Here is a 27,104-nt window from a genome sequence, read left to right as displayed (position 1 = left end):
TTCAATTCTAATTTTGACATGTGGACACATTAGTTACGTTCAGACGGGAGCCCTTAACCTCGAAGTTAGGAAACTTCGAGGTTAGAGCTTGTAGTTAGGGACCGTGAAGACGCACTCGTAGTTAGCAAACCTCGAGGTTTGCTCGATGTTTCGAGCCACGAGAAATCTTATGGTTAGCGCTCTAACCACGAGCCGCGTGGGGTCCCCACTCGTAGTTAAGCACCGTGTGGACACAAAAAACAACGAACTCGAAGTTAAGAGTGACCTCGCCTTAAACTCCAGCCCCTACAATTTCCCTCTGCTTCCGGGTCAACCTCCCAAACGTACACCACAAATACACTACACGTGAAAAACCTATGACACACGACACAACAACATCATCTTTTCTTCCCATGCGCTTGATCTCTGAAACTGAACACGTCGAACTCACTACTGTATTCTGTATTCTTCTCCGACGCTAAAAAATGTTTTCGACGAATATCTTCATAAAGGCATAAAGTCATCAGTGCAGTGCTATCTCTGCATACCATGACAGAGAAAAAGAGTACCTGTAAGCGAGTCCGACAGGGTTGGACTAAAGAATAAATAGACGCCTTGTTAGCAGTGTGGGCTGAAACTTCCGGTTTTGTGGTTTTAACATCGAGTGGGACCCACTCGTAGTTACGGGGGGGGGGGGGTGAACCTCTCGAAACCTCGAGGTTATGATTCGTCGTGTGGACACACGTCGTAGTTCGGGGGCAAGAGCTAAACCTCGAGGTTTCCTAACCTCGAGGTTAGGGCCTGCCGTCTGAACGTAACTATTGAAACAACAAGATACACATTCTTGTACAAAGAAGATACTCTGAAATATGTGTTGTGATGGAAATGCTATATCTACTTCCCTGAAGGGAAGTATTGGAACATAAGCATTGGCAGAGAAGGATATGATCATACTGTGTGTCAGAAATTGTGACACGGGCTTTCATGAATATCATTCATTAGCGAGATATGAAAAGTCCCTTTGGACAAGATCCTCATGTGGCTGATACAACTACCCCCCAAGTACGTGAATGCGGTATTGAATTATTTGCCGAGCTGACAGTGATTTCATTTATTCGTTCCTTTTCAGGGGCAAAGGCGACTACCACCGGTTGGGTCACGGATCGGACGATCACGTGCGGCGCCCCCGTAAGGTAGCTGCCCTGCAAGGCAAAAAGATTATCTCCATAGCAACTGGCTCTCTCCACTGTGTTGCTTGCAGTGATCAAGGTAAGATACATACCTCCTAGTTATAAATCGGATGTGAAATGATTTATCTTGATTTTCTTTACCCACTTTTACTCGACACATATTAAATTTTACTCCCTTTTTAATTGAAACTACCTTCTTGGTGAATACATTGTAGAAGGACAGGTTAAGCCTCATTGATGATGAAATAGAGGAAATTATTTTGTCATGATAAATGCACATTAAAGGATGTATATCATAGAGTGATAGTAGAAGTTGCTAAGTCTTTGTTAGAAAATAAATACAGTCTGTTTTTCAGCTAATGCTCATTGATTATATTTGGCAAGATTGTGTAATTGTAGATTGAGCTGAAAGTGACATGTTTTGCCACAAGTAACATATTACAGCATGTAGACTCAAATATACCTCATATCATATCTGTATTCATTGATTATACTTGGCAAAGATTGTGTAATTGTAAAGAGAGCTGAAAGTGACATATTCTGCCACATGCAACATATCGTATCATGTAGACTTGACTGTAACTTTGTATGTAGTCATTCGTATCTTTTGTGCTTTCCCCCACCTCACTCGCTGCGATTACCACTAGGAGAAGTGTACACATGGGGAGACAACGACGAGGGCCAGCTGGGCGACGGAACGACCAACGCGATCCAAAGACCCAGAATAGTCACTGCGCTACAAGGTAGGCCGAGACAGTGTAGCACCATACTTTGGACAGGGAGCGGAAACTTGGTGAAATCTTTGCCATTCAATCACTCTCATATTTCGTGGTTCAGCTGAGTTTACTCAGTCTCAAAGTTTTTGTTTTCGTTTAGAATGCTCTGAAGTCATTTAAAATCCCCCTTTTTGAAGGGGGTAGGGTAGGGGAGGGGGTTGAAATGATTATGAAATTGTAACCTTCAGTTACTCGTGATAAATATCTAAACTCCTTGTCATAGATTTTCTTTTGTGTTTGATGGTAATACACTACTTTCATATGAAGGAGTTTCTGTAATTACTTTTTTTATGTCCTAGTAAGGATGGGTTGACCTAACTTCATCCACATTGTTCGCATCCTGTGTTACCAGCATAGATTGTATCAAGGTACTCCTTGATAGAGCACTTTATAAATGTGTGTACAAATGAAGATGGGTACTTTACACCATTTATTTCTGGTTGAAATCCATATGGACGCTGTCTGACAATTATGGCCAATGTACCGCTTCAGACTGTGTTGCAAATGAGCTTTATACCCCTTCTTTCTTTCATTGCCTCTTGCATCTCACACTCTCGCCCACTTTGAATCACCCAGACAAGAAGATCACCAACGTGGCCTGCGGCTCTGCCCACACCGTCGCCTGGTCGACTAGCAAGCCACTGCACGCCGGCCGACTTCCGCAGACTGTGCCCATGGAGTACAACCTGCTCAAGGACATCCCCATCCCCGTGGTCCGGAACCGCCTGGTCCTCCTACACCACTTCTCCGAGCTCTTCTGCCCCTCCATCCCCATGTTTGACATGCGGGACAAGCCGGACACCTCGTCCGCCGCTGGGATGGGCATCCTGGTGGGAATCGATGCCCTCCGAGGCCTGCTGGTGTCCTCCGGCAAGGTGAGGATGAGAGAGCAGTCTTACTTCAAGATCTCTCCTCCACTCTATCATTCATTCTCTTTCTTTTTCTCTGTCTCTTGTCTGTTTCTCTCTTTTAATGAAGGTGAACAAGGATACATGTGTTGTCATTGGAGTATAAAAGAGCAATTACATCAATGCATATAAGTTATGTAAACACGTGCCACAAAAATATGCACAAATGCTCACACAGCTGCCTCCACTAATTTAGCACTGTATGGTAAAAGAATTATAACATCTTAATGATTTGGAGAAACTGTGTTATAGATAATTCAAAGAGATATTATGTGAATGTAGGTGAAAACATTCCAATTGAGGCAATATGCTGGAGAAATGAGACTTTCAGTCTCATCGTATTTTGCTTATGTATACGTTTCTTGATAGGCTTTTGAGTGGATATTATTGTTGCCCCATTGATACAAATGTAAGCCTAACATTCTGCATGGCTCTTAAAATTAGGTTTAACCTTATGAGCACGCTTTTAATAAATATGTCTCACTCTCTCGTGATGTGATTGATATGCAGGAAGCGGCGTTCCGCAAGGTTGTCCAGGCGACCATGGTGCGCGACCGCCAACACGGGCCTGTCATCGAGCTGAACCGCATCCAGGTCAAGAGGTCGCGGAGCAAGGGCGGCCTAGCGGGGGCCGACGGCACCAAGTCAGTCTTTGGCCAGGCCTGCTCCAAGCTGAGCCAGTTTGGTTCGGACAGCCTCCTCCTCCCGCACCGCGTTTGGAAGGTCAAATTCATAGGTCAGTTCTCCCTCACCACCCCCACCACGCCCTTCCCTTTGTGCTCTTTGCAGTTGCACTTGTTACTTTGCCATACACTAAGGTTTGATATGATCGAGTATTTAACTCCAGTGATGTACGCTTCAATTCAAAATTTATCCTGCAGGTGAAAAGGACCTCAACTACGTAGGACTGCTACTTCTGGTTACTCATTGCTCGAGATGTGTTCAGAAGATTTATAATTGGTTTAAGTCATAATTCAGCCTGTTTGTGGATATTTAAAGATGATGATTAGCTAAATATAACATTTCCTTCTTTGATAAACAATTGTTGTGATAAAGTGACTGTGATGACCCAACTAGATGGGTAATTTACAGTGTTTCTTGCTCAGTCTCAGGCTGATATTACCCTAAATTAGTATCAAAATAAAGAACTCTCACAGTGTTAAGGCTGAGGTGGATTTAAAAGAAATTTGTCATCAACTCGAGCTTCATATCAGCGAAACTTTTAGAAGAGCAATTTAACATTCCAACTTGCAACTTTTTGTTTGTCACAGGGGAGAGCGTAGATGACTGTGGCGGCGGCTACAGTGAATCCATCGCTGAGATGTGCGACGAGCTGCAGAACGGCTCCGTCCCGCTCCTGGTGCTGACCCCCAACGGGAGGGACGAGGCCGGGGCCAACCGGGACTGCTTCCTACTCAACCCCCTAGCCAGGTCTCCCGCCCACCAGAGCATGTTCAAGTTCCTCGGTAAGTGGGCAGTCAGGTCATACTCATCAAACTGGCCATTCCCCTTATCACGGCTGTATGATTTAAATCATAGTGTATCTTAGTGTTCCTCCGTTGATTAAAGGAGACCTCCGGATGATTTTCAGACATTTACATTTGAACAACAATAAATTAGTTATACTGAGAACAGACTTTCAGAATTTATAGTGATTTTGATGAGGAATAAGTGTCAAAATTTATGATAAACTGCAATGAACAAGGACAAGGATGATGACATAGCAGCCTCACCATAAAAATGCATGAGTTGGGGCTCAAGGAAGCAGAACAAAAGGAGAAAGCATGCATGAATTCTACACAAGTGAACTTGTTAAGCAAGTGATATTGTATTGGAATTCACATTGCTACATTACTGAAATGTGTTAGCCTCCTTTGTCATCGTCCTTGTTCAGCGTATTATGTTTTGGGGTTTTCAGAGTATTGGTTTCTCTGCCCAAGGACCACAATAGATCCCACAAAACTGTATGTGGCACGATCAATTTATGTACTACCTGAAGTGAATTTATATAAATTGTCTGCAATGCCCCTTTAATGTCTTTGTTTTTCTTTTGATGGTTGCAGGCATTCTGATGGGAATAGCCATCAGGACAGGCAGTCCCCTCAGCCTCTCACTGGCCGAACCTGTGTGGAAACAGCTGGCCGGCATGCCTCTCACTGTAGCAGACATCACAGAGGTGGACAAGGACTACGTTGCTGGTGAGAGATTAGAATCACTGGAATTGCACTATACCCACAACTTTTCTGAGTGAATCCTTGAAAAAAAGACAATGACAAATCATTGGAATACATTATATCCATTACATTTCTGTATGTATCCTTGAAAAAAAAAAAGTAAACTATATTTCTGTGTGAATCCTCGAAAAAGACAGCAAACAAATAATCATTGGAATCACACTATATTCACTACTTTTTTTGTGTGAATCCTTCAAGAAAGACAGCAAAAGGTCAAACCCTTTCATCAAACCTTCATGTAATATGTTCGTAGCCTCACTTTTATTAAATCTTAACTGATCATGACTGGAAAACAAAATACAAGTCACTTTTTTTAAATGATGATGATGATAAAGTTCACTTTTAGTGTGACGACTTTTGATCAACCCCTGCATTTGATGCAAGAGGGACACAGGTAATTCAGTTATTGTACCCTAATATCACAGTACAGCTGTACATTTGTATTTGGCAATGCCCACACCAATTATCAGCCTGAGTTTTTGTTTGTGTTGTTAGTCATGCTTTTGTTTTTTAATAGGATGACAAAATTTTTGTTTTTGTCTGTCTCTGATCTATCTTTAAACAAACATTTTATCTGTCTCCTTCTCTCCAGGCCTGATGTGTATCCGTGACATGGAGTCAGAGGCTGAAGCCTTCAGTCAGATGGACATGCCATACAGCACACCGAGTGCCACGGGTCAGGACATACCCCTCAACACCAAGTACTCCAGGATCACGGTGGAGAACAGGAACGAATACGTCCGTGCTGCCCTCAACTACAGGTGAGGTTTCATTTTGAGATGAATCATTGGGTCACTGAACATTAGTTCAGTTTGAGGCTACTGCTTGTGTGGAGAGGTAGTAACCTGTCTGCCATTAAGAATTATTTTCCTACTGTGACATAAATAAGCACCGATTATTTGGTGTTTTAGTGGTAAACGTGATAGAAAATCATGGGCATACACCGTACATACACGGGATGGACCTGAACCAGTGATCTTCTAATTACAAACTAGACAGGCGTCGTATCTACTAGATTGCTGAGCTTTTGCCTGACAGCGAGTGGTGTTTTGTTGTTGTTGTTGTTGTTTTGTTGTTGTTGTTGTTGTTTTTTTGTTTTGTTTTGTTTTTTATCCCTGATAGCAGCAGGTACTGCATATCTTTTTAAATTAATGAATACTTCTTTCAAGTTGTTTTTATTGCAACTGAATGACAAATTGCCCTTCCATCCATCCTATGTATAGGACTGTCCACGCTCCTTTCCCATACAATGGAACCTCATTATAAAGAGGTTGGGTATAACAAAACCTTCTTATAACAAGGCCATTTTGAAGGTCCCGTCTCCTTATATTTCTTTGCTTTATGTTGTACCCTGATATAGTGTCGGTTATGAGAAACCTGGGCCCCATTTCATAAAAGATGTTAGGATAGCAACTCTTGCTGGAATGGCAACTTCCAATAGCAACAGCCAATCAGGAAGCTGTTTATTTGTTGTTCCCATGACAATTGACATTCCAGCAAGAGTTGTTATCATATCAACTTTTTATGAAATGGGTCCCTGGTTAACAACATAATTGTCATGGTTTTGAGGTCTTTGTTGACGAAAGTTCCCCTATGATAGCACCCTCTTTTCATCTCTTCATGTCAACTTTGTCTACACCAAGTAACTATAGTTGTACCATGTGGTCCTACACACATTGCATGATGTATCTTCAAGTGTAGAATTATGCTGTTTTCTACTGTCCTGTATAGATCTATGTGTGTGTGTTCTTATATCACATCATACTTTTGTTCATGTTTTTTCTAAACAGGTTGACAGAATTTGATGACCAGGTCCACTGGGTGAGAGAGGGCATGGCGAGGGTCATCCCGGTTCCTCTCCTCTCCCTCTTCACTGGGTCTGAGCTGGAGACTATGGTATGACCTCATGACCTTATGACCTTTGTAGAGAGAGAGAAGAGATGCATGAAGAGTGATGGAGATAATGATATGGAGAGAGGAAAAAAAAATAGACAAAAAACTGAGAAAGTGGGAAAAAATGAGAGAGTTAAGGGAGAGAAGCAGACCTGGACAGAAGTAATTATCCATAAGACTGTCCAAGGCTGCCACCCATGTCATCCATATGTTTGATATGTGTAGATTGAAAAAAAAGGGAAGAGAAAATAATGTGTACAATGAGAGAGTGAACAAATATCACTGCAAAATGCATGAAAATGCATCATTGTTATTATAATATTGTTGAATCAGAAAAATTAAGTAAAAAAAAAGAAAAGCAGCACATCTGAGATGAACTATGCATGAAGTCTGATACTCTTATTAGCAGACAGAGAATGTCTGTCAAACACTTCTAAAAAGGAAAGGGAAAAAAGCCATATTTGTCATAATTCTTCCTTTTTTTCATATTTTTTGTGGCATTCTTTCTTTAGAGTTACTTGCATTTGTTTTGACTAATGTGTTGATATCAACTATCATAAGTTTTATACCAAAAGACAATTTTTTAAAGGAAGTGAACAAAGAAATAAAATGTAAACAATGTGTTCTCCCTGCTGCCTGTTAGGTCTGTGGTAGCCCAGATATTCCCCTGGACCTCTTGAAGTCGGTGGCGACCTACAAGGGCATCGACGCCTCGGCCCCACTGGTTACGTGGTTCTGGGAGATCATGGAGGACTTCACCAACAACGAGCGCTCCCTCTTCCTGCGTTTCGTCTGGGGCCGCACCCGCCTGCCGCGCACCATCGCCGACTTCCGGGGCCGGGACTTTGTCCTACAGGTCAGTGTCCCCTCATCCAAAGTCTCTTTAATACCTTGTTGCAGCGTATAAAAATATGTTAGCTTTGCATGGGGCGATGGTGTGCCCTTGCTTATTCATGTAAAAGGCAAACTTGCACCCTGTTCTTTTTGACCTTTGCTGTTAGGGGCCAGATTTACAGTAGTTTAATCAATTTGAAAGGCAAGCTTACGAATTGTATTTTTGACCTCATTTTGGGGACCAGATTTAATAGAAAAAAAAATAGAGACTGAAATTAGTCTGTGATTTTTAAAAGCTTTCACTGCTTGTCCAAGGATGGGAAAATGTCATGAAATGACAAAGAGATTGGCAGTCTGGGAAGTATTTGTGATACGAGTCATAAGGTAAAAGTGGACATTTTCTTGCGACCAGAAACTATTGCGGATGTAAAAGCCAAGAATATTATTGTTTGTTTATGTAACGTCATTCACTGCTTTCATTCCGTGGAATTGAAAACAAATGAAATTCATCTTACCCCACCAAGCGCGAAAAATTACTCGTTCAAAAATTGTCACTTTTACAATGTTGTCGATCATTTCCATTTATGAAACAACTACTGAGGCTTTCTTCACAGGGAAGTGATATGCCCACTTTTCAGAATCTCACAAGTTCTGAAAAGATGGAAACGCCATTTTGTCAAGCAGAGATTTACATGTATTGATAACTGATGAAATAGATTCATGGGCACAGTCACTGTAACTATGTGCCGGTTGCTGTCTGTATTTCAAAGAAGTTAAGGAACTTTAAATCATTAGCATCAAGACCTTTGTGATTTGTGGATGCATGACATAACACTTTCCTGTGTAATTCTTGCCTCCTGTGACGAACTGCTTAGGTTCTTGACAAGTACAACCCACCTGACAACTTCTTGCCCGAGTCCTACACCTGCTTCTTCCTGCTAAAGCTTCCCCGCTACTCCTGCCGTGAGGTGCTGCGCGAGAAGCTCAAGTACGCCATCTACTTCTGCAAGTCCATCGACACCGACGACTACGCCCGCATCGCGCTGACGGGCGAGGCCGCCGGGGGCGAGTCCTCCGAGGAGGACATCGAGGAGGACGAGCTGGATAGCATTGAGTTCGACTCCGAGGTGGTGGAGCTGTCGTGATGCTCTTTCCTCCATCCCCTCTGGGGAGAGGACGCGGGATAGCATCCTGCCATGGGGGCGCGAAACCGGCACTACTGGTGGTGACACAGCTGTGTTTGAAGTGCAGAGACCAGAAGAAGGGAAGAAAGTAACAAAGCCAAAATACTAATGTTCCTAGATTAGAAGATATCCTACTACGTAGCAAACACAATTCTGATTGACATGTAGCCGATGAGATGGTACCGGTAGACATTCAAAATTTTCTATGCCAATGTTAGAGAAACACCTATGATAGATACAACATATCCATGATATTTTGTATTTCCTGCATGGATTGGGTTACATGCACATTCACGTGGTATTGTGTTGAAAGATGTCAAAAAAAATACTGGACTGAATGAGCACATGCATATCTGCAGTAGTTGACACATTCTCCGTGGCTGTCTTTTGACTTGAGGATAGTCTGAGTTCATGACAGATGTGATGCAGCTGACAGAAAAAGAATTTGATAAAGTCGCTTGCCCGTTTGAGATGCAGTTCAGGTTGTGGTTAGCTTAATTCTGTTTCTAAGTCCCATTAGGGGCAGCCAGTCTTATGACCGTACATGTACATTGTATGGCTCTGTGCTAGCAGAACCACACCTTAGCATAAGATGTTGGAAATGATGATGATTGCTTGCGTCTGTTTCGAGTAAATGCCTATGCTGAAGCCCACCCAAGTGTCGATTTGCTTTAGTAAGCATGTTGTAGGGAAAGCTGTCAAAAATGTCTAATACATGTAGATTATTAATCAAGCAGTCAAAAGCAATGTGAGAATGTGACAGACTGTATCTAGTTGGCAAAACTACCAAAAATTGTTGTAAACTATAGCGTTTAAGGCTATTTATGCAGACATTGTAATATGGCAACACTTTGTGAAAAAGGATAATTTACATCTAAGACATTTTCTTGTAATCATTTGATTTCCAGAGCTGTATCCTTTTGTGTGATTTTTGCTTGAAAATGTTCACTTTCACAGACAGAGCGTATTATGCCTTTTGTAAAGATAGACATGAGCAGGGCAGGAACTATAATGGTAGTTGATTCCAAGATGTTTTCCAGTAATCGCTGTATAGGTGCTTCAAACGTCGTTACAAGTCATACCTTCAAGATTTCACTTATTTTGTATGTTATTATCAAATGTGTAATGCTCATATGCACAATAATTGTTTGTTGCTGAAAGTGCAAGGATTGCTGCTGGAAAAGAGATTGTTTCATATTTCCGACGACATTTCTGTGATTTCGCTGATGTTTAAGACGAACATTTGTGGGCGTGTGACTGCAAGGACGATTTGTAGGTACTTACAAAGAATGTAAACTTTTACTTGAGAAGAACTTGAGGTGCACATACTGTATATGATATCTGTGTAGATATATAACACATATTTCACCATTAAAAACCATAATTCTGTATTGCCAGAAAACTATTTCAGCAACTGAGAGAATTTAGAATGTGACGCGTCTGTGTGAATGGAGTGTTTGTAGTCTATATGCCAAACTGCTTACTTGGAATGTTTCATATTGATGATTACAGAATGTGTTTCTTGTATATTAAAGTTACATTGATATCTCTGGTTTGTTCATGCACACGTTCACAGGCATTGTGATGCCAGTTATTTAGAAGATATGAGGATATTTTGTATGTTTTGGTTGCAAATTCAAATATGTACTATTTGTGTGTTAAACTATAAAGCGATAGGTCCATATTTGCCTTGTCTCAATCAAATGTCATACCATGAGCTATGTGTGGAGTTGTCATAATGCAGACATAAAGTGGTATCATTTTTGCAACGTAGTTTGAGATGATGGACTTGTAAGTACCAGAAGAGCAGGATATGTTTGCAATACGCAACCCACAGTGTTTTTCAGTCAATTGAGAGTTTTCATAATAATGTGCATAATATTGATATTATATTGAGAGAGAAGCGGTGTTCCTTTATTTTCATTAAGTATGTGTACCTCAAAGGGAAAATGTACAGAAATTAGAGGGGACTGTTCCTCTGTTGGCAAGATTCTTGTCAGTTCTAGATTTAATCCATGTTCACCCTTAATAGTTTTAGTAATCAAGAGGTGAAGTGTAGAAGCAAGATTTTTGGGTGACGCAGTCTCGAAAGCAACGTCTGTATTTGTAAGCATTGGACGCAAAATATATTTCCAGTGTTTATGGTATGTTTCTTCGTGCGTCCTGGCTTCTGCTGACAATTTTGTTATCTATATTGTGGAGTTACCCTGTTTGCATAGTTGTATCTTTTTGATGCTTGTCAACGGTAAAAATGTCTGATATGGTAAACTATTGCCGTACCACGATTTGTGTGTGTGTGTGTGTGTGTGTGTAATGAAAAAGATGTTTAAAGGTTATTGGAGGAAATTAAAGAAGGAGAGGCCCTTTTCCTTTCCTTGTGCATAGATGTATTGAGAAATGATATGTATTTATTTCACCCCCCTTACTCACTGGCTTCGCTCTGAAGTGCACACAAAGTATAGTAAGATGACGTGTCAAAGTAATGAGATAATACGTACTGTATGTATATAGATATATTCAGAAGATTTGATCATTGTTTTGTTTTTCATAATATTCAATATCGCCAGAGTCATCTGCGAGTTTGTTAATCTTGTTGGGGAAATAAAAAAGTGTAATTGAGGTAGCGTAAAAATGTGCATTTTGCCAGGATTGCATGTTTTGAAGCAATTTTAATAGAGTCTATTATCAAAAAGAAGAAAAGAAAGTTGTCAGGCTCTATTTAATGTGTATCAGAAGTGAGATGTACTTGTTTTGAGGAATGATTGAACTTTGTGAAAAATATTTGTACATTGTAACCTTGAAGCAGATACCATCGCAATGTTTAATATGTGTGCATATGTGTGAATTAAAATGGCTTGATGATAGCTGCTCTAATATATGAAAAACAAAATTGTGTACAATGTGGTTTTTCTGTACTCATTATGTGAAATATGAAACTTCTTAGATACCTTGATCTCCAGGCCTTATTTTTTTCTCCCTTTTTTTTTTTTTGGGGGGGGGATTCAGAATTTGAACAATTCCTCATGTAAAACTGCCATGATAATCCATTTTAAATCTTTGGTACATTTTCAGACAGCAACACATACAAAATATTTGCTACTGTAAAACGAGAAATGTTCGCGTGCATTTTAATTTCACGAATTTCGCGAGCGCCAAGATTCGCGAAATTAAAATGCACGCGAAATTTTTTATCTACAGTATATGCATTGAACGCAAGAGGCAATTCGCGAAAATTTCTTGCCACGAAAAAGGCCGTCGGCTCCAATTCAAGAGAATTTCATGCAGCGAATATTTCATGTTTTACAGTATTTCCTCACCATTAATTCTTATGTCATAGACCTCTTGTTTCCTATGAATAACCTTTCTCCATCTCACTTAGTTTGTTTTTCTTCATGCTAATTATTAGCTGTAAGTCATTTTTCCATGTAAATTACTACAGATGATTGTCTACAAATTTTCCCAGGCTAGTAGGAATAGAGTGCTTGTGTTGTCTCATTTGCTTGTGCAGATGAGGAGAATATGTTTTGGTACATGTCACATTTTTCAGAAGTAACTTGTTGCAGTAGCATTCCTTTTGCACTGCAGCATTCGCAACAGTAATTTGCCTCTAGCACACACCATCTATTTGATTGCCAGAACAGTCCTAGCGTAGTTTCTGGTATGTTGTGGCGAATTAAAACTGCCCCAAAAGTAACATGGAGGGGTGGGGGGGGGGGGGGGAGTGGGAAGGGGTGAACAAACAAAGAAATCCTGGAAATTATATAGAGGTTTTAGGTGGGAATCTTTTTATGCAACCCCTCAAGATTGAATTGTTCAGTTTTTACATGACTCTTTTTTTCAATCTGTATTGAGCTGTTTGTTGAAATGCTACAACCCTGGGTTTTTTTTTTTCTCCTTCTGTGTTTGAGAGGTGGAGGATATCGACCACTAGCGTATCATGTAAACAGAGAACGGATGCAGCAGTTTCTAAATGAAACTCTCATTAGTTGCTTTACTGTTCCACTGTCAATTAAAAAAAACACAAATCCTCTTCTCAATTTTTTGTTTTCACTAATAAGGATATCATCACAATTTTTCTTTACAATCTCACACAACCTTGACAACAACCACAAGGGATATCTCAGTGAGAGTTATGATAAACAGTTTCTGTAATGTATTCAAATGCTATGCATGCTTTGTTCACGTTAAGTTGCCATTAGCAACCACAAAGCTTGCTGGAAGCTTGACCTACCCAGCAACAAGTAATGGATGCTAATGGATGATTCCTTCCCAAGAATATTAATTGGAAGGAGCAGGTGAATAAAACGATTCATGACTAGCAGGGGCGGATCTAGGAATTCTGTAAAGGGGGGGCGTGACTAATATTTCTGGTGCCACTTCCGTGTTTCATTTTATTTCTTTTATTTTTATTTCTTTTGTTTTTAACGACAAATAAAGGGGGGGGGGGTGTGCGCCAGTTGCGCTCCCCTCTGGATCCGCCACTTGACTAGGTTGTAGGAAAAGAAACATCCACAAATCTTGATACATCACAGACACAGTCCACTGTCTACACACTTCACTGCACTCAACAAAATTAACAGATGCATAGATGAAGTGCCACAGAAATAACATTTTTCTTTTGAGCAAGAGCATCGACACTACGCACCTCAAGGTTGCCATTGGCAGTGCACTACTTGTACTGTATTCAAATTGGACAAAAATATATATCCGTCTGTGTACATACACATCTTGGTTAACACTCTTCTACTGAATATTGCAATTGAGTAAATGAGAATAAGTTTGAATTTAAATAAATTAAGAATGCAATCAACTCATCACACAATGCATATTCCTCTATGATTGATCTAATGCTGAATTCAATGTAGTGTATTGTGATTTCAATGGCAGTCTTCATGATTATAAAAATTTTTCCAAGGCCAAAATACGGAATTTTACCTCATGATAGGAAATGGGTATGTTTGTCGTTATATACCTTCAATATGAAACTCATCCTTACATTGACTTAAATACATGTATGAAAATTATTGCTACATTAACTTATATAAAAATCATGTTATATTAACTTTAATACAAAAATCATTTTTATATTAACTTAAACATGAAAGTCAAATAAGAACAAAGCCTCTAATTTTGTGCAAATGATGTATGGAGGTGTTTTTTTTTTATTTCAATTTCAGAAGCTTTTAAAAAGATTGTGGCCTTTCTTCCACAATTTGTAAGTTATAGGTAGATAGATAGAAACAAGTTGTGTTACTTACAGGCAGATATAATAAATGTGAAAACATGCTGCTCTAGGTTGCTTGACAAGGCCATGTTACAGTATTAGAAACGAGCACTGAGCATTTCACCTAAATGAACATAGCAGTGAACAGTGTGCGCTTCAAGGTTTATTGCCTGTTTGAATGGATGCTCTTGTCTACTTTCCTTTTCGACACACTTGATTAGAATAAAAAATCATATCCTTTTCTTGTTTCAATCTTAATATGCAAAAGAATTGGAGTCATGCTTCCATTGCAACTATGTTTGTTTATTTGTTTGTTTGTTTGTTTGTTTGTTTGTATGTTTGTTTTGATTAGGTGAATCAAATAAACAAAGAATTGACAATCAGAATTTTACACAGCAGTACTTTTGAAACTAGTCCAGAATATGTCTATACACCATTGCATAATGAGAATCATTTCTTCATCAGGATGGTTTTTCAGTTCATACTGTCCCAATGTTCAGAACATTGTCCCTGAGAGAAGGGGAAACTTTGCAAAGAGGTGTTTTCCCCTCCAATTTCTATCCCTCATTCTCACTTACTGCTGAAACCAAGTGTGAACTGTCAAACTTTCCTATGAATTGTTTTAGAGTCTTGGAGACAAGTGAGAGATCAGAGTTTCCCATCCCCACCCCAACCAGGATTAGATAGCTTACACTTTTAGCAGAAAGACTTTTGGGCATACATGTAGCTGTCCAGTCGGTCTGCACAGGCCTTCACACCACCTTAATGTACGAGAAGTTTTGGGTGTGGCCACCCAGTTGGTCTGCACTGGACTTCACACCACCTTAATGTCTATGAAGATTTGGGCGTGGCCACTTCTTTGGTCTCAACTGGCCTTCACACCACCTTAATGTCCAAGAAGATTTGGGTGTGGCCACCCAGTTGGTCTCCACTGGCCTTCACACCACCTTAATGTCCAAAAAGATTTGGGCGTGGTCACCTAGTTGGTCGCCACTGGCCTTCACACCACCTCACTGTCCAAAAGGATTTGGGCATGGGCATCCACCTTGAGCACCCTGGGGATCTTGATCTGGTTGATGGAGGCCTGTGTGTTTGCTAGGAGGTGCTCCCGAAGCTTCCGGAAGGTCCCCGGCCGCATCAGGTGGACCCGGATGGGACTGATGCTGCCCTTCTCCCGGAAGGAGTTGTACACAAAGGAGCTCTCCCGGAGGTTCTGGTCCAACTGCAGATTGCAAGGTCGTGCATACAAACTTTAATATTACATTTACATTCCACTCTAATACATGCCGTAAATAATTATTAAACAGCTGTCCATTATATCTATATCATATCAGCCCAACTACAATCAACAGAGCCCTACACTCTGGGTGCTAGAAAAACAAACAAACAAACAGACAATTCCTTGCAAGCATATCACACATTCAAAAATCTATTTTTAAAGGTCAGCATTTGTGAGATTTTAGGAAAAAAAAAAATATCATATGGAGTTTTTTGGGATTCTTTACAATTATTTTTTATGTGAGTAAACATATTTCACATAAAATTGGAAAGTAGATCAACTGACACAACAAAACTGACCAGAAACTGTTCAAAGTTGATCAATCATTTTCAATATGAAAATATTTATTGATAATGATTATAATAATGTTAAAAGAGTGAATCTTTTGCATTGACAGTTTTCATACAAGACGTAATAACGTTCTATTTCAATCTGTACTAGAGGACTTTTGATCTCAAATAAAAAACAACAACAAACAAACAGACTTTTATAACTAAAGGACAACAGGTTTGGATTTTTTCTTTGTAGTGTATTCCAGTCGACATCACATGAAAGACTGAAAAGATATTTTTTCCTGCAGTTCTAACCAAAGTATACATAACTTCATGCTCAAAAAAAGAAAAAGAAAAAATGTAATCATGTTTCTCACATTCTTTTACTTGTGACCAAGAAACAAATGTCTGAAAATGATGGAAGAAACAGCTTCTTTTGGGACAGAATATACCAGGTATTTAAATCTTACCAAAGTCAGATCACTGGAAGATGGGGTTCTTCCTTCCAGCTCGAGAAAGACTTCATAGTGGGGGCATTTGTCGGAAGCTGGGTTGGAACCAAAAGAGAAAATAGTATCATTTGAATAATACAGTACTCTCCGCACAATCGGGTAGGCTCGGGCAGAGCGTTTCTTACCCGATTAAGCGGAGTACCCGATTAACAGAACACTCTCATTCACAATTGACACACACAATGTGTATTTACTTGCATTGTACACTGCACCAAACACCTACACTGTATGCTTAACACACGTGTTTGCACGGCACATTATACATCCCTTTCGTGAGGCAAAAAGTCGGTACGTGAACATGTGTTTTCATGTTTAATCACTCCCCAAATGATCGGTCTTCTTTGCAAATTAAGCAGGGAATGCGATTAGCAGTGGAAAATTTGACATGCATGATTTCTTAAAGTGTTATATCTGTGATGAAATGTGGGTAGAAATTAGATTAAAAGAGAATTATTTACCCATTTATGCGGAGAGGCAACCCGATTATCAGGTAATTTCAATGTGCATTGGAACTGACTCTGACATTACTACCCAATTAAACGGAGTACCCGTTTAAGCGATACCCGATTACGCGGAGAGTACTGTATATTCCATGTATGATGTCATATATCACATTTGATTAATGAAATATGGGAAGATATTTTGTAAAATGCAGGGTACCGGTATGTGCTATTTTATCCAATGAAGTTTAGATGGCAAATGCACATTATCAAATAGCGCGCTACTTCTTCATCGGGTTATGATACAATATAGATTATAGGGATGAATACTGATCCCCACTGATTGCCAATTACTCCTGGGACCTCTGAATGAAGCGAGCCAGCAGATGTGGTGATTGGCTATCAAAACACATCAAAGGTGAACGACTTCAATACCCCCAAGTCCTAGGAGGGGGCTTTCCATGGTGGTATAGTCGCTGAGGGTGACCCCACCCCAGTCGCCAATCGTCTTCTGTATTGTCTGATACATGACATCCTCCGACATTTTCTCCCCTCGCAGATTCAAGAGTTGGCCTTGTCTGTAAATGACAGGAAAACAGGATCACATCACAGCGAAAAGTCCCTCTCTAATCCTATAAGTTAGGGCACTGAAGAGTATGAAAATTATCGCGTAGATTCAAAGGTCCATAATGTGAAAATTATGTTGTACTTGTTGTTTTCCTTTCTGCCAATTTGAAAACACTACACATCAGTAATTATCTTTATAAGCATTCATACATTTTCTGATTTCATACACAATTTTTGCATAGCTAAAATGGTTTTCATAAAGCATGTGCAGCAAAACCATTTCTATTTCAATCAAATTGCAGCTCATTATTTGATGGGGTCAAGAACTTCTGGCCAATTTTACTTTTTTTTTAGGATACACCCATCCCTAACCCAAACACAAAACAGAATTAACTGCTTTACAACTGGAATAAAAAGATTTGTCATATCAAATACTTTATTTTATCTTTCCTATGTTCTAGTTGCAATTGAAAAAAAAAATCATTTTGTTTATCTAATGGACTTTGTCACACAAATAAGCCTATGCTGTTTAAGATCTTTGAACTATGATGCTTCATTGATAAGCAATTAGTCTTGTCACAGTAAGCTATGCTCGTGCCGCAAACCTACCCATATAAATGCTCATCTGAATTCCAGATTTTGCCCTTTGCACAATGAAATACATGGCAGAAATCAGAGTCGATACAAGTTGACGCAACATTGACGTAAACTTCTGGCACAAATCAGATTCGACACAAGTTGATGTAAACTCCTCTGTCTAAGTGTACATATGCAGGGTTTCAAACTGTACATTGTGATGGGTTTTACAAAAACACGGCTATAACATCATAACTACCTGTATAGAAACTCTACTACTGGAGCCTTGTTGTAGAAGTCTGTCACTCGCACCACGTCTCCAAAACGGTAGCGATAGAAGCCGCTCATGTTGGTTAGCACCAGCTCGTAGGTGGCGCCCTTCTCTACCTCGTTCATCAGCAGCGTGGATGGTTGGTCTTCGTCACTGTCATGAATAAGACAACAACAAAAATCATGCCAACAGAGATGGAAAACACACACATACCATTGTAGTATATTATACTGTATACACAAAGTGTATTGTTGTACATGTGTTTCTTCATGTGTTACAAACAATAAATGTACAATGACAGCTTTGAGAAATGCAACCTACAATAACATCAACAAGAGTACTGTATACGCCAAATATTTCGCGAGTCAGGTGCTATTCACGAAATTAAAGACACGCAAAAATATTGACTCTGATCAAGCTATGAATGTGACGTACACTTATACATTTCTCCATTCGGTACAGGACTACACGATCGCGAATTTAACCACTCGCGAAATCGTTGGGAAGTTCTGATTCGCGAAAATTTAGACTCGGCAAATATATGGCGTATACAGTAATCGGACTGAAGTACACAGTGACTGGGATGCGTCTGTCTTTTAACACAATCTCTGTGGACTTTTTGATGACATTCACTGGTCTTGACAATCTCGACCTTAACCCATTGAGGATGGACTAATCTTGCTACAACACACATTTCCCATAGACACTTGCCGGAGCATACTTGGGACTCGTCCTCAATGGGTTAAGGAATTACTTTCAAAAACTAAACATGCATTTCCCTTACACCAAATGACATCCTTGGATAATATCTTGGTAGGAATTTAGACAGCTAGCAATAGATTAAAAAAAAAAAAAGAGCGAACTGAAATATCATATGTTTCATTGTTTGAAAACTGGAAATGTTGACATATAATATACACTGTACTGTATGTGTCATATATTTCCCAAAGTGTGACTTGTATGCCAACTTTATAAACAAGAACCACAGTGACAGGATAAGAACTAATGGAGTCAAAAGGGGCCCGAGCTTTTGATCGCAGAATCTTTGTCACAGGCAAAATGACAAACAGGCAGGGAGAGCAATCAGATAATAAGGACTTCACACAACAAGAACAGTGAGTGGAGGGCTATGGACACAGAACAAAAACAAAAGGGGAGGGTTGGAGGTCATGGGCAAGGAGCCCAACAGGTAAAGGGAGGGGGATTAACGGAGGAAGGTGGACAGATAAAAGGCAGAGGAGGGTCAAAGATGATCCCAAGGATCATAGGGGGCTACCTGTGAAGGATAAAGATGAATAGGGAGGAATCAACATCAGCCCCCCCCCCCCACCCCCATCATGCTGTTGCTATTTCACTCTTTTCCCATTCTTATCCCTCCATTGTTCCTTTTTCTTGTTTGATGTTGCCTCCCTATGTGTCCTTATCCTCAAGAGGTTGCCCCCTATGATCCTTGGGATCATCACTGACCCTCCTCTGCCTATTGTCTGTCCACTCTCCTGCTTTAATCCCCCTCCCTTATTAAGACTGTTGGGCTCCTTGCCCATGACTTCCAATCCATCCCTTTTGTTCCTTTGTTCGGTGTCCCTAGCCCTTCCGGACTGTTCTTGTTGTGTGTAGTCCTTATTATGTGATTGTTCTCCCTGCCTGTTTGTCATTTTTGCCTCTGACGAAGATTCTGCTACGATCAAAAGCTCAGGCCCTTTGACTCAATTTTACTCCATTGGCTCACCACTACTTGAAAGGCAGTCTTCAGCAGGTGTTGTTGTTGGGGGGTTTTTTTCAGCTACATTTAGGATGAGAACTAAATAAATATTCCTTTTCAGAAGAAAACTTTGTGCTATCCCAGCTTGGACACAATATACAGTGCATTTGTGATATGGGAGGCAAAATTTTCACATCTTGATAATTTTGCAAAAGTCAATAATGACTTGCAAAGTTTGCCAAAATGACAAAATATACCACATATACAGTTATCAAATGTCATAACTATAATTCCGTTGCACACTATTTTCTCATTCCTGCTGTCACTTCTGTCTTACCTGTGTTCGATGGGGATGAACTCACAGAACATACTCCTGGGTACCAAGAGGTATCTCCTTTCGTCATCATGGGGCCAAATGTTGATGCCTATCAGGCCCTCACTGGCGGCATACAAGCAGGAGTAGATGGGAATACCTGAGGGGAAATTTGAGGGTAAACAAAAAGATTTGGATGATAATATATTGAACCAAAGCAGCATATATCACTGCATCTATCAATCTATATAATTATCTATCTATCCATCCACCTATCTATATTGCATCAAAAAATCTATCAGTCTTTAAATCTACAATTCATCAATCAATCTGTTTATCTATTTGTCTGTCTATCTATCTATCTATCTATCTATCTATCTATCTATCTATCTATCTATCTATCCATCTACATCTATCTATCTATCTATCTATCTACATCTATCTATCTATCTGTCTATCTCTCACCTTTGGTATACTTTTCTCTCAACATTTTGCCATAGATCTGAAATGCCCCTGAGTCCACAGCCAGGATCACCTGAACATTGGGCCAGATCCTCTTGGCGATGCCATCAAACCCTTTCTCAAACTCTTCCCTCAGTTCGGTGGCCCTTTCCGGGTCCGCCGTAAGTATGGCATTCAGCTTCTCTCGGATTTCTTCTGGAATGTCCAATTTGGGATCAACTTCTCCCACCTCTATGTCTGTCACTAACTGCTTCCAGTTCTCTTCGAGCTCCACGAAGGCGTTGTGAATAAGAGGAACAAAGTTTGCCTCGATTGCGCCAATGTCGCGGTCCGCCAGAGCAAAGAGGAGGTGAGCGTACAGAGCTTCCCTCTCGGTCGTGATGTCAAACGCTGGCATTGGTGTGCTGTACATGTCGATGAAATGCTGTGACGCTTTGGGCGTGGCCGAGTTTGGCCCGATGGGAACACCACCCGGCGACTGGCGCGGCTTGGGGTTGTAGAAGATCTTGAGAGTTTTCCGCAGGTGCTTCGTCTCTGGGATCTCCCGCCGCAGGTAGTCCAGACACACCGTAACGCCATTGAGCAAGAAGTACATCGTCTGCGCTTTGATCATGGGCACCAGATTATGGTGGCCTGAAGTACCCGAGGTCACCGCCAAGATGATGGGGTCGTCCTTGGTCAGAACTTTCTGGGTGCCGTTGGCGATCTGCTGGACGAATGGCTTGTAGTGATCAGCACGTGTCAGTGGATGCTTCTGACAATATTCATCAGGTGATTTGATCTCACTGAAGTAAAACTGCTTGCCATAGATGGTATCACTGGCAGATTGGAGACGAGAGAGCAATATCTCTTGTTGGACCTACGGCAAAATTTGAAAGAAAATTTGATTGTCAATTCCAGCTTTTACGTACAAAGACATTCAACTATCAAATGAAAAAATACTTTCACCTATCAAATCAAAAAAAAAAACACACACACCAATCAATTCAAATTTTAATAGTTCCTTAACTTCTGTCACACATCATGCAATCAATTAGATCATTTCATCCCATTCTCACATCTCAAACTTACCCAATTTTCAAAAAGTCAATGAGTGGACTGAAAGTACAGTCATTCACACAGACTTCAAAATGAGTAGATTGTAATGGCACAAACATCTAGAGATTTTCAAACACTCACTTTCCGATGCCATAAAGCAGCTCCTTGGTAACCCAAAAAGGCTTCCATATCAGAAACATATTTCTAAGTATATATACTATGTACAGAATTTAGAATATCTCTGCACTATATCCATGTAGCTTTCCTCAAGTGTCTAGCAGTTCTTGACTGTCTGTAAAATAATCAGAGCATGCAGCTCCATAAAGTGATGATGAAAGCAAACCTCCTGACATCGCTTTGAGTCAGCATCAAGCGCCTTGCTCATCCTCCGGCCTACAAACTCGAAGACCTTGTTCACAGCGTATTGCTTTGCCGCCGACTCCGGAGTGTGACTCTCGGCTTTCTTCAGCCTCTTGAAGTCGTAGCTAATGGCGGCTACAGCAGTGCAGCCAGCAACTACTGGCACACCCAGTCCTGGTAAAAACAACAAAACAAAACAAAAACAAAAACAAAAAAGAGCAACAAACATGAATAAATGAGTCAAGGAATCAGGCACTTTTGTCCAACACAGAGCTGCAAACTTTCCATGCGATAATATATAGCATGAGACTCACGCAATCAACCAAATTTTAACTGTCTCACTCAGAAGAAAGAATTCTAAGATGAACCCTGAAAACAGAAAGAAAAAAAAAGTAAAAAAAGAAATGAAGAAATGTCTCCCAAATCCCTGAAGAACCAAACATTGATTAAAGTATGCACCAGTGTGTACTATTTAAATGCAAAACTGTCAAAGCTTCCCACAGTGGAAAGAAGGGGGGGGGGGAGGGAGACACGCCCCTTCCACACCATCCCCACCCCCCCCCCCCTCCTCCCCACCATCTCTTTGATCCTTTGGATTTGGTCACTCACTCCAAGTGTCTCACTCCAAACCCTCACTCATGGTTGCATGGCAGCCCTGCCAATAATACCTCTCATACTATATTTCAATGAACTTGTATAATGATTACCGGTATTTCACATATTGCACAGAAATGACAGCAAATATCATTGGCTATCTATGGCAACACTTGGTAATTACTACAAAATAATCATTTCATGTGCTGTTTGTTTTGTACTCTCCTTCCTAATAAAAGTAAACAATGTCAATGTTGTTCATAGGCATTCACAATTCATCCAATTCATATCGCTAGAAAGGAAACTTTATCTCTTCACAAAGGCGACAGTGCTACAAAACTACCTGTCAGCAATTTGAGAAAGGTTGCCCAGTGCGCCCACCTATATATATTTTTTACATTGATAGAAATTACAATTTTCTGAAGAGTATTTTGCAAATAAAAGGGGCGAGAGTGGGACTGTGTAGAACCACACACAGAGCTACCAAGTCTCACGCATTCTGCGTGAGACTCAAGCATTTAGGGTCTGTCTCACGATCTCATGCATGGCACCCATTTTTCTCACGCATCTGGTGAAGTCTGCAATTTGGGCCAAAAATAAGGAGCATAGCTCAAAGGATTAAAGTGATAGTTGCAATTGAAGGTATATTTCCCTTTTGCCTTTCAAAATTAGTGCAAAATAGTCACTTAAGTATGCACCAGATCGCATCATTAAGAGCTAATAATTTAAAAAGCTCGCTACCATGGGAGGGGGACACCCTCCTTGTTCGCGTGCGCATGCGCGCGAGCGCCGAGACGCCGAGTCATAAAAATCTCACTCATAAAAGTTTTTTGAACTTGGCATCTCTGCACACATTAAGAGTTGTCATTGAGGTCTAAGTCATATGAAAGTGGAATAACACTAGAATGTGGACCATGCTGCATGCATTCCAAGCTTTTCTCTTCGACTTAACCTATTGTCTTTTCCCGACAATTGCTATGTGTTCGAATGCACACATACTGGAGACACTTACTATACGGATACGCAGCCAGTGCAGATAAGAACTAACAAACATTGAACATATATCTTCCTCCATTTCCAGTATTAAGATTAGTTCAAGAAATACAAAAAATTGAGATCAGCTTTGATTAAACGTGCTGAAAGTAAAACCTTAACCGCAGCAGCGACCCCAATACGTACAGCGCCCCGCGCCGGGGTTAGTATAAAACTAGACATTAGGCTGTATTGGGTGAAGGTGCTTTTCGTCAGTCAGCGCGTCGCGCAAGAACTGGTACTTCTTCCCTTTTACTTCGTGTTACTTTTAAGTTAAAAACACATGGAATACTCACCAATTGCAACTATTCGCAAAATCCCCATCTTCCTATATCACATAATCAGTAACGAATTAAAAAAACGACGACGCCTTCACTTCTGTTACCGACACGCGTACAGCTCGACACGACAACTCCATACGCGGAGCTAGCTTGCTGTGCATGGCCAGGGCGCCGGGGGAGTTTCGGCTGTACGTCCCATCGTAATCCCGTTCCAGCTCAGTTTTGTTGTTGTTATGTAACACCTCGTAGTCTTAGTGCAAGACACATGACTCACATCGTAATGTTTACATCGGTGCCTCCAAAAGAACTATTCACTTCGGGGCTCTCCTCAGTGAATACTAGTAGTTCTTCTGGAGTCACCTCTGCCCATAGTTTTAACAAGAAACTCTCAAGGCCAATTACCGGTATATTTGTATACTATAAGTGTCAGATATACAAGTAAGTATTATTGTCAGTGACTTTATTGTTTTCATGAAGGCCTATGTTTACATGTGACCCATATCATGGATATACGCAGATGAGCCCCATGTCAAGACTGATGGGCCCACTATCAGGGGCGGATCCAGTGAATTCCGTAAAGGGGGCGGGGTGCGATAAAGACAATTTTTCTGGTGCCACTTCCGTGTTTAATCAGCTGACAAGCAAAAACAAACGAGAGAAAAAAAAATATGGAGTCTTAATTGTTGCTAAATTTGAACCATGTTTTGTTTTGTTTTGTTTTTGATATGCAATAGCAGTGCTTTATTAAGACAAAACAAATTGAATGTGACTTTTGTGACTCACGATAATTTGAGTCTTTTGTTTTGTTTTTGTTTCGTTTTTCTTTTGAGAAAAAAAAATATGTACTGAGTTGATTGGAAGACGATTCATGTTGCAAGTCGTCTGCGCGAGCGGATAGGTCTGCATTGGGAATTGAAAGGGGGCTTATAGGAAAAAAATGCCTTTAGATAAGATTTTCAAAAGTGATATAGATATCAAACTCGCAAGTTTCAGAGCAAATTAAAATATATCAGGCAATTATCACAACATTGTAAAATTGCACCACAAATATGGAGATAGTCAACGAAATTTAGTAAAATCTTCACTTACCCTAAATTATATTCCTCCAAGTTTAATTTTGATTTTAACAATCTTAATGTGGAATGCGGTATAGGCCGAGCAGACCCTGTGAAAGAACAGACATTATCATTTTGCAAATATGACTGAACGGGTAATCCCCCGTTTCTTCTGTACCTATATGCAATGTAATAATATATGCAAACTTGATGTAATGTGTGTATTTTTTCTCTAAAGACGGAAATAAAAACAAACAAACAACAAGGCATGTATAAATACCTATGATGGGGTTAACCCCTCGAAAAGAATCTAAAGGTGAAAACTTCTTCCCAAATCTCCAAATGCAACAAAAGAGTACTCTCTTTGAGTTTAAATGAGTGAATAGACAGATATAGATAGATAGATAGATAGATAGATAGACGAGATAGATATATAGATATAGATAGATGGATAGATGAATAGATAAATGAATAAATAGATGAAATAGATAGATATAGATAGAGAGATAGATTGATGGAGCTTTGAGTTTAAATGAATGATGTAGACAGATATAGATAGATAGATAGATAGATAGATAGATAGATAGATAGATGAAAAGATACACTAAGTAGATAGAGCAATTATAAGCGCGAAGGAGTAAGAGATTTCTCTTCATGGCTGACACATTTTGTCAACGAATTATCAAAGGGAAAATATATATTTTAACGTTATAAAAAGTATACCCCTCCACTGAGACCTCTGAGAGTCGCTCCATTCCCTCTTGCAGAAAGATAGGGCCTATACTGTGTGTGACCCCCCCCCCCCCCAAAAAAAAAAAAAAAAAATCCTTGTCATGGGCTGACATGGGATTCAGAACGGACCCCAAATCTCGGGAAAACGAGAGGCAACTATATGAAAGGAATTAGGTTTGCGGTGACAAAGGCGCAGATTATTGGTCCTTGTTCTATATAGGCCCCTGGTATATACTTCGACGTCATGCCCGATGCAGACCATTATTATATATCGCTATAAATGCCGAGTGGCAGATGCATTGTTATAATATTATCATGAACATAATGAATAAAAGCATGACTGTAGGTCTAACTGAAGTTTGCGAAAACGCATGTCTGTTTTAGAAACATTATGAATAGATTCATGACATAAGTGCTGCAAGCTCTAGAATATTGCGCATAATGGTCCATCTATAGGCCCTACAAACAAGAATTTAAAAAACAGCTGTTTTGGTCTCTTCCAAAAATGACAGTTTTGGAATTGCCCAAGTCTATTTACAAGTATTTCAGGACCCACTGAGAAGAGATTGGAACAGAATGCACAAATATTGTGTATTGACGAAATAAAATTTTGGAGCCATTATTGCAGAAAGCGCGTGTAAAAAAAAAAAAAGAAAAAAGGAAAAGAAGATGAAGATGAAGAAAAAAAAAGAAGCAGGTGGTGATAAATGTTATAGATGCTCTTTTTTAAGACTACGACAAAATAAAGCATTTCTTTTTTAGCACGCACGTTGCATTCATAAGATGTAAATTTGAAAAGTTTAATGCAATAACAGACTATAATGATCCATATCTATGATTTTTAGATATTTGAGATCTATAAAGCTTGCTGGAAAAGCAAAGAAACAAACATCTTTAGAAAAAATCTCTTGTTATATATGTGAGCGCAGTATTCTTGAAAATATCTTATTTTTCTCTATTTGATGATAACCTCACTGGAAAAAAAAATGAAAACAGCGTTAATCTGTTTTTGCATTTAAATTCTTTCTATACACTAGAACTCAATATGTGTGTCTATGTGTGTGTCTGGTGCAGTGTCTGCGTGTGCCAGTGTGTGCATGTGACATGCGTGTGTATCGCGGGTTTATTGTTGTGGAACATGGAGTATGATTCATACGCATAATGGGGCTTGGGGTTTGGGATTTGGGGTTTGTGTTTTAGCTAGCTAATGGACCAATGGCGAAGAATAGGTGGTATTATTCACCTAGCCAACTGCAGGCATCTCAACCTTATGGGATTGAGCTCTGGTGTGAATTATTGTCTCATGAGTTTTAAATTCTAAACAGTTAAACACGTGGAGAGAAATGGGATAAAGATATGAAAAGAGATTTGTTTAAAATCTTTATATTAAGCAAAG

The 27,104-nt window shown here is 39.9% G+C and overlaps 2 protein-coding genes across 2 annotated transcripts in view; one reads left to right on the top strand and one right to left on the bottom strand.

Moving 5' to 3' along the window:
• LOC139728088 (E3 ubiquitin-protein ligase HERC2-like) overlaps positions 1-9,168 on the top strand; it is a 99,405-nt gene extending 90,237 nt beyond the window's left edge. The window contains exons 66-75 of the mRNA XM_071639054.1: positions 1,109-1,248; positions 1,817-1,912; positions 2,522-2,820; positions 3,364-3,589; positions 4,125-4,319; positions 4,917-5,051; positions 5,680-5,848; positions 6,878-6,983; positions 7,624-7,836; positions 8,690-9,168. Of these exons, the coding sequence (XP_071495155.1) occupies positions 1,109-1,248; positions 1,817-1,912; positions 2,522-2,820; positions 3,364-3,589; positions 4,125-4,319; positions 4,917-5,051; positions 5,680-5,848; positions 6,878-6,983; positions 7,624-7,836; positions 8,690-8,959 (1,849 nt within the window). The 3' untranslated portion in view covers positions 8,960-9,168. The remainder of the gene's footprint in view (positions 1-1,108; positions 1,249-1,816; positions 1,913-2,521; positions 2,821-3,363; positions 3,590-4,124; positions 4,320-4,916; positions 5,052-5,679; positions 5,849-6,877; positions 6,984-7,623; positions 7,837-8,689) is intronic.
• A 6,054-nt stretch (positions 9,169-15,222) lies between these two features.
• Positions 15,223-22,654, bottom strand: LOC139727722 (GH3 domain-containing protein-like). The gene is made up of 8 exons (XM_071638705.1): positions 22,651-22,654; positions 21,998-22,188; positions 20,620-21,475; positions 20,179-20,314; positions 18,128-18,292; positions 17,161-17,303; positions 16,244-16,320; positions 15,223-15,444 (listed from the first exon to the last, which is right to left on the bottom strand). The coding sequence occupies exons 1-8, from the start codon at positions 22,652-22,654 to the stop codon at positions 15,223-15,225; spliced, it is 1,794 nt and encodes a 597-aa protein (XP_071494806.1).
• Positions 22,655-27,104: the final 4,450 nt, after the last annotated feature.

Source organism: Diadema antillarum, unplaced genomic scaffold (assembly GCF_040938485.1).
Source record: "Diadema antillarum isolate AM-2024a unplaced genomic scaffold, OU_Dant_1.0 scf00000018, whole genome shotgun sequence".
NCBI lineage: Eukaryota > Metazoa > Echinodermata > Echinoidea > Diadematoida > Diadematidae > Diadema > Diadema antillarum.
This window is presented reverse-complemented; position numbering and strand designations above follow the sequence as displayed.